This window comes from Salvelinus sp. IW2-2015, unplaced genomic scaffold (assembly GCF_002910315.2).
Source record: "Salvelinus sp. IW2-2015 unplaced genomic scaffold, ASM291031v2 Un_scaffold1741, whole genome shotgun sequence".
NCBI lineage: Eukaryota > Metazoa > Chordata > Actinopteri > Salmoniformes > Salmonidae > Salvelinus > Salvelinus sp. IW2-2015.
This window is the reverse complement of record NW_019943125.1, coordinates 95,476-103,948: the sequence shown is the minus strand read 5'-3', so window position 1 is coordinate 103,948 and position 8,473 is coordinate 95,476. Positions and strand designations below refer to the sequence as shown.

The window sequence follows — 8,473 nt, the reverse complement described above, 5'->3', positions numbered from 1 at the left end:
TGTGTGTGTGTGTGTGTGTGTGTGTAGGAGGCCTACTTACCATAGGCTATGTCAGCTGTTCATATTTTAATGGCTTCCAAATGATCTTATGTGTCTCATGTTATCATGCTGGCAAAGCGGTGAAAAAGAAATACACAATGCCTCTCTGAACTTGTCTTTTACTCATTAACTACAGGTTCTTCCAGCCAGGTGTCTGCCTTGTTTTTGACAACCCATTTGAGAGACAGTGTAATACATGACTAGGTACTATCTCTCATTTCATGTTTCCACAGCTTAGTCTTGTTTTAATGCCTCATTGCATCATATTAAAAACTATGTTTAATCAGGCATGTTCAAACACACAGACAGACACACACACACACTGATTCAGGATAGGACAGCCAATGGAATGTCTCTCTCTCTCTCTCTCTCTCTCCTCCTCTCTTTCTCTCTCTGTGCTACAACTTACCCCAGCATCAGTCGGAAAAGGAGGTAAACCTTACAGACATACCCCAGCATCAGTCGGAGTCGGAGGTAAACTTATTTCCATCTAGTCCAGTGGTTTGGAGAAGGAGGAAGATTATCATCGTCATCGTAGCTTCCTGAAAACCCCCCAAAAAAGGGATTTACTAGGGAATTCAGCTTTCAAAAACTGACATGCATTTTTCAAAGGATTAGAAAAGGAATCAGAGCAAATGGAAGTTGAGGGACCCTCTAACACCGGGGTAGGCAACTAGATTCAGCTGGTGGACGATTTTTTGTTGGAGCGGATGGTTGGGGTGCCGGAACATAATTATAATAATTTGTACATTACAAATTGACCACAACTAAGCCCAAATAGAGATTGTATTTGAAAATAACAATAATTTCATACTTTGATTACATTGAGTTCACTGTCTTTTTTACCCCCCCAAAAAACTAAAATCCTGAAAAAAAATAAGAATACATGTTTTTTTTATTTTTTTTACTAAGACTAAAGACAAACAAAAATCACTCGTGGGCTGGTTTTGGCCTGTTGCCGGCCCCTGATTTGGCCCGTTGCCGACCCCTGTTGCCGACCCCTGCGCTAACAAAGCAGCAGCATCTCACCCACCATGACTACATGCACTTTTACCAGTATGAAACCAATCCAGTCTGCGTTCCCTACCCCAGAACTGCCTTCCATTTCTTCATTCTCTTCCTCATTGCCTCAACTGGGTGGCCAGAGCGGCTTCAGGAGAGTCTGCACCACAGATGAACCCACTGCCTGTCCAATCCCTGGACTGGCAGCAGGCGTGCTCGAAATGAGAGTGAAGGAAGGAAGCAAGATCCGAAACCTCTTGGGATTTGTAATGGCTCGTATGCAGAGAGAGGGACAGGAAGTGGATGGGAGTCAGATTCAGACGATGCTGAGTGTGAAAGAGGGAGTGACAGTGGACAGGATTCAGATGGGGAAGAGGCAAGGAGAGGGAGTCATGGACATTGGCCGGAGTCAGACCCGGACCGGGCTGAGAGTGAGACAGGTGGTTTTCACTGGATCAGGTAAAGGGATCACCAAAACCATAACATGTGTTGAGATCCTGAAACGGAAACTGGGAGGACTACACCAGCTATCCAAGCTCCACTACAAGACTGTGAGTGAGGTGTGGGAGAGTCAGGAGACTGACGTGACACCCAGGTCCAGGATGACTGTTCATAAGACTGTTCCTGCTATCAGTATCCTGCTCTCCAAACACCCATTGGACCCACGTGAGCCTGGGTATCAGCCCCCAGAAACCCTGCTTGATCCTAGCTACCAACCCCCAGGGCACCAGCCTCCTAGGTATCAGCCCCCAGAAACCCTGCTTGATCCTAGCTACCAACCCCCAGGGCACCAGCCTCCTAGGTATCAGCCCCCAGTGACGCTATGTGACAGTGTGAAAATTCCACCTCGACCACGGCTCGAATTCCGCGAAACACAACTGTTGTCAATACCACTGACCCAGAAAAGCCAAACCCCTTTTTGGTTCCAGAGTGCCGGTACCTCTAGTTCTCAGGAGGGCAGTAGCGATGCACGGAGCTGTACGCCACACCTGTATGCCGCCTCGGAGAAAGAGAGGAAAACAACAGGAGGAGAGACACTCTACAGTCCTTGTTCATACATGTTGCCTGGTCCTGAAGCCAAGAGAACCTGTATGGAGAACCACCTGTTCCCCTCGACTCCCTCAACTTGAAAGAAACTTGAGTTCCATCTGCTCTGTGCTCCTGTTAGACACAACAGAGAAACAGAGGAAAGTGAGGAGACAACTGGAAGAGATTGCTTTTGAGTAAATGTTTAAATTCTAGAATAGATTATTAAAGGTGTAGTGGGTTAGGAACAAATAGTAAACGCCTACTTTTTCAAATTATATTTCAGTAGTTTAGGAAAAATGTCTCATAAAATKATGGCAAAATGCTAAATAAATGTAATTTATGTATGATAACGTGCAACAACAAAAAAAAAAACGAAAAAAATCGTAATTTTAGGACCTTGTGCTGGTTAGGTCTTCAGCTGCTAGCTAACGTCCTTGAATTTGTCACTAGTTACCACAGCCACAAAGTCCTAAACCGAGCCCATTTCTACAATTTCTCTTCTAAAAATCTGATTTGAAACCTAACCACACTGCTAATCTTATGCCTAACATTAAATAAAAATTAAAAAATTAAACAGATTTTTGTTTTTAATATTTTTTACGATATAGCAATTTATTTATTTATTATTGGCTGTCTTAACTAGTGACAACCACGTTGTTGCGCCAAGACTTGTCTCCTTTAGCTGGCTGACCCATCATCATGTTCAGAGCCGCCGTCCGTCTTTCAGTGTCCGGTGCCCGGAGGTTGACCTGGACACGGCTTGGGTGTACAGGTATTCTTGACGTTTATTACTTTTATGTACAAATTTCGTAGTTTAGGACACGGTTCACGTGGTGTTTCGAAAGGAAATCAGGGTCGGTAGGAGTTCTTGGCTAGTTAGCATATTGCTATTGGCACCCAATCAGTGGCCGATGGTTTGCAAAATACAACAGTTTTGGGGGAGTACGTAGTTCTAGACGTGGTTAAGAATAAGTTATTTACTTGTTTTCTACAGAAAACAAGTGTACTAATGTTTGACAGCGCGGTTAAATATTCAACTGGATTTTTGTTCAGTGTTCTTGCAATGACCGACTGTGCCTTGAGGCTTGGGCCTGTTGCTAACTAGTTAACGTTAGTACACTAGCTAATTCCATTGCATATATTTGGGTAACGTAGTAGGCGTTAATTAAACGCCTGAAACTAGATAACCTAGTCTTAACGAGTAGGGGGGTCGCACTTTTCAACCAATTAAATAAATGTGGGGGATTTAAGATGGCGCGTCGCCCTATACCTCAGTTCTTCTTCGATGTGGTTTAACGGTGGTTGCCGATAAATATTTCATTACCGCCACCTACTAGACTGGAGTATAACTCCCTTATACTTTGCTTGAAAAATATCAGTCAATAACTACACTACCATCTATCACTAATAAACAATCACCCTACTCCACTATTTAAATATATGTAATCCTACCTCAAACCAACAGTCTGAAAAGATGGGACACTACCACAACACACCCTGTAACTCTTCTGAAGTCAAGTCTTGCACACCCAAATACCTCTCTTTACCTGCCACAACAACCACAATTTTCTGTGACTTTACATTCCAACCCTGCAGTATAATTGATAACCAAGGCTATAATGCAACAAACAAAAACATCCGAAACATAAAGTACCAGTCAAAGTTTGGACACACCTACTCATTCCATGGTTTTTCTTTATTTGTACTTTTTTCTACATTTTAAAAATATAGTGGAGCCATCAAAACTATGAAATACACATATGGAATCATGTAGTAACCAAAAAGTGTTCATCAAATCTAAATCTGTTATATTTTAGGTTCTTCAAGTAGCCACCCTTTGCCTTGAGGACAGCTTTGCACACTCTTTGCACACTCAAATAATGCAAAAACACAGTGTTGGAGAAGAAAGTAAAAGAGCAATATGTTTCCATGTAAAAAGCTAACGTTTAAGTTCCTTGCTCAGAACGTATGAAAGCTGGTGGTTCAATCAATATTCCAGTTGGAAGTTTGAGGTTGTAGTTATTATAGGAATTATGACGCGTCGACTATTTCTCTCTACCATTTGTATTTCATATACCTTTGACTATTGGATGTTCTAATAGGCACTTTTAGTATTGGCCAGCCTAATCTCAGGAGTTGATAGGCTTGATCAATAAACAGCGCTGTGCCTCAAGCATTGCTAAGAGCTGCCTGGCAAGGAGTAAAGTTTGAATGAATGCTTCCGAGCCTGCTGCTGCCTTCCACCGTTTAGACTGCTCTATCAAATATAAAACATTATGCTATATATTATAATATAATAAACACATAGAAAATAACGAGCCTTTGGTCATTAATATGGTCAAATCCAGATGATTAATAAATAAAAAAACGTTTATTCTTTCAGTGAAATACGGAACCGTTCCCATATTTTATCGGAACGGGTGGCAACCCCAAGTCTAATATTGCTGTTCCATTGCACAACCTTCAATGTTTATGTCATAAATATGTAAAATTCTGGCATTAGTTTCGCAACGAGCCAGGCGGCCCAAACGTTGCATATACCCTGACTCTGCGTGCAATGAACGCAAGAGAAGTGACACAATTTCCTAGTTATTATTTGCCTGCTAACATGAATTTATTTTAACTAAATAGCAGGTTTAAAAAAATCTCTTCTATGTATTGATTTAAGTCATTGAATGTTTAGATTACGTACATTCGTGCAACTATTGTGCTTTTGTTAAATCATCTCCTTTTGGCGAAGTAGGCTGTGATACATTAACAGGTACCCGCATTGATGATATGCACGCCAGGCAAGCTAGTTATAACTACACATGGTTGAAATGAATTACTAGGTTACTAGTGATGTATGATTGATTGATTGTTTTTATAGGTAAGTTTAATGTTAGCTAGCAAGCTCACCATGGCTCCTTTTGATGGCTGCTCTCGTAACAGGTGGGTCAGCCTGCACCGCAGTTTCCTCGTGGATTGCAATGTAATCGGCGTCCAAAAATGCAGACTTTACCGATTTTGTTATGAAAAATTAGGTCCGGTTTCAAGTTATCGGCCACTAGTACACACTGCTGTGACATGCCCATRAACGTGACACCTAGAACACCTCAATGTATTCGGCACAAAAAAGCTCTTAACGGCATAACTCATGTATCCAAACATTACTTTTGTCAGGTAAAGAGTCTGAAGCAAAGCTCTAAAGAACAGACTGTGTCACCTCTGTTTTTACCACACTCCACACTGGATCTGCGTTGCACCAGACGAGCGAGCGTCACAAACATCAGGAATCTTAAACTTTTAAATTGCAACACCTATCCCAGAAATCATTCCCTTCAATGGTTCCATGTACCTAAGGGCAAAGCAAGATACAGGTCTTTCCCCTAAATTGCATCGCATGGAGCGCCTGTTCCCTCTGATCTGAAGAAACGCAAAGAAACACCACAAGTCCACTCCTCCTCTCTGGTTGTGTCTTCTTGTTTAACTTAACGTCCGAAAGCGGAAGTCGCGTCACAGGCTCTTTACTTTTTTCCCCAGAAACCAGAAAATCCAGTCGTCTGCAGAGGCCAACGTTAGTAAAAAAAGACAATACAGTATTAAGACGGGTAGAAACGGCTTCTCCAATAGAAATCCCAGATCACGCTTGTAGGTGAYGTCATGGCAACATTGGCTAGCTAAGCKCAAGCGCGTAAACMCGTGTCTTCGGGTCTRACGATCGTCTCGCGCCGAACTGCGCATGTGCGGGCCGTAAAAATGTAAGTCACCCCTTTTGATATGAAGTTGTTTTTGAKGAAAATTGTAACGTTTGTCACTTTCACGAGGTTGGCGTAATGACATGTTCAACAACTTAAGACATTAAGCTCGAATCTAGGTTGTGCCTTCTTTTTTTTTTTGATTGAGAAAATTTTACATCTAAAGAAGAATTGTTGCCTTCTCAAATCCCAAACCTGGTCTGGTATACAAACGTTGCTATGTTGCGCCTCTGGGTTTAAAAACTCTGTGGTTAGTATATGGCGAATCCTAACTAGCTAGCTTGTTAGCATTTGTTAGCAGATGGCTATTCACCAATGTCTGTTTTAGCAAGCGAAATGTTCTAGCTAAAGTTGGCTAGTGTTAATGTTACATACATACAGACAGGAGTTGTTGTTGTTCAACTCAATGCTGATCGATTGTGTTTATGAACTAAGAACTGTAGCTACTAGCAGCATAACTAGATAGCAAACCAGCGGTGAAGTCATTAGTCCAAATTGTAGCAAACAGATTTTCTTTTACAACGAACTAGAGTTTCTATTGGACAAATTCGGGTAGCTAGCTAGGTCCCTCCCCGTTTCATACCGTTTGGTTCCTAGTGAAAGACGTTACACCCTAGCTTGGCTAGCTAGCCACTAGCTAGGCCTACTTCTTATAAACTGCTGGTTTATTTTGATGCTGCAGTACACTGCATAGCTAAGCCACTCTTGCCATATCAAATGCCTGTACTGACTGACTGGCTAGCTAGCTAAGCTAAGTGGTAGCAACATCATCGGAAAAGGGTTCGATCCTCAAACGCCTAGCTGAATGTGAAACATCTGCCCTCAGTCCTTCAACTGAACTGCCCTGTTGGACTGAATAATACATAGTGAACAGTGGTATTACTGCCATCTAGCTTAGTAGTTAGGTAGGTCTTACCAGTACACTGGCAAGGATCCAGCTTGGACTTGATCTAGCCAACAATACGCGGGAGTGGATAACCTTGCCTGGGTGTGACGTCATGAGTTTTTCCAGAATACATGACAGACTGGGCTACATAGCACTGTACAGCACCTTTTGGCTTTGTGATACCCTGTGTGATGCAAAGCACTTTTCAGCGAAAAACAAAGTAGCTATAAATCTTGTCTCTTATTCTGTGAATTTAAATATTTGTCACATTTCTGACTTTACATGTTTTTATTTTATTTTATAATGGATGTTTTTTTTCTTCTAATCTGTTCATTCTTCAGCTCCCCTGGCTCAGAGGTGTTACTCACATGGTGGGAAGCAGGAGACGGACGACGAGTTTGATGCCCGCTGGGTCAACTATTTTAACAAGGCGGATATTGATGCATGGGAGCTGAGGAAAGGTGAGTGACGAGGAAATCACCTGGTAGCCCCGGGATTATAAAGAGGAGCATAGTGCACTGCTGCATTGGTGACTTGGTGGTCTGTTCACATACAGATTTTATAGTTGACTAGAGATCAGTTGTTGTCAACGTGTTTTGGTTACTGAACCCCAATCGCCATTTTGCTCTGCCCTCTTATGATTCTTCCCCAGGGTTACTGCCCTAGATGAACAAAATTTAGAGGGAGGATTTCGAGTCACAATTATATAATTTTGGACTCTCGCAGACCCAAGAGACCCAGCCTCATAGTCTTTGAGAGAAGCAACTGTTTAAAAAAAWAWAAAWAATAAWAAATAAAAGATTTGCGTCTACCTCTTCTACCATCCTGTGGTAACTGACCCTATATTCACCGTYGTTTGTCCAGGGATGAACACGCTGATTGGATACGACCTGGTACCCGAGCCAAAGATCCTGGCCGCTGCCCTCCGAGCCTGCCGCAGGTTAGACGACCTGGCTAGTGCCATTCGCATCCTGGAGGCTGTCAAGGTGAGGGGGGGGGGGGAGACAAATGAAAGCGTACGTTTTTGGTAACAGACGATCTTGTTTAGTCTTGTTACCTGGCTAGTGCCATTCGCATCCTGGAGGCTGTCAAGGTGNGGGGGGGGGGAGACAAATGAAAGCGTACGTTTTTGGTAACAGACGATCTTGTTTAGTCTTGTTACCTGGCTAGTTAGCTAACAATAATTCTGGCTATGCAACATTTGGATGGCACAGAAAAAGGGATAGATAGCCTACTCAAAGAGATACTTCAATGGTAGGATTAATATGCCTAATTAATCTAAATCAGATTCAAAAATTTAAAAAAATTTAGAGAGAGATTTCCTCTTACTGCAACAATGAAAATACAGATCATTTATGTATTTAAATTCCGTACTACATTCCTCCTGCCAATCACAGGTAGACCTTTGGTTCTGAGCATATCGGCTATTTTCTGCAGCAGCCTTAACTATTACACTGTAAAACGTGTGGCGTTCAATGTGTTGAAATTGAGTAGAGGTGTGAACCTGAAAGTCAATGGTTGGGAGAATTGCAGAGTTAATTTAAAATCATGCCATTGAAGATTAATGCTTTTTTCCCCCATATGAATACATTGTTTTAAGTTATTCAAGTATAGATTGCTATAGATTACCTGTAAATTACCAGTAGTTTTGTCATAGATTACCTGTAAATTACCAGTAGTTTTGCCATAGATTACCTGTAAATTACCAGTAGTTTTGTCATAGATTACCTGTAAATTACCAGTAGTTTTGCCATTAAATTACCAGTAGTTTTGCCATAGA

At 41.9% G+C, this 8,473-nt stretch overlaps 2 protein-coding genes across 2 annotated transcripts in view; both read left to right on the top strand.

Annotated features, from left to right (window-relative positions):
• Positions 1-1,097: 1,097 nt before the first annotated feature.
• LOC112071847 (uncharacterized) lies at positions 1,098-2,244 on the top strand. The gene has a single exon (XM_024139273.2). It carries the CDS (start codon positions 1,098-1,100, stop codon positions 2,169-2,171), a length of 1,074 nt encoding a protein of 357 aa, XP_023995041.2. The 3' UTR covers positions 2,172-2,244.
• A 457-nt stretch (positions 2,245-2,701) lies between these two features.
• LOC112071844 (cytochrome c oxidase subunit 5A, mitochondrial) overlaps positions 2,702-8,473 on the top strand; it is a 13,268-nt gene continuing 7,496 nt past the window's right edge. The window contains exons 1-3 of the mRNA XM_024139272.2: positions 2,702-2,842; positions 7,035-7,154; positions 7,558-7,679. Of these exons, the coding sequence (XP_023995040.1) occupies positions 2,770-2,842; positions 7,035-7,154; positions 7,558-7,679 (315 nt within the window). The 5' untranslated portion in view covers positions 2,702-2,769. The remainder of the gene's footprint in view (positions 2,843-7,034; positions 7,155-7,557; positions 7,680-8,473) is intronic.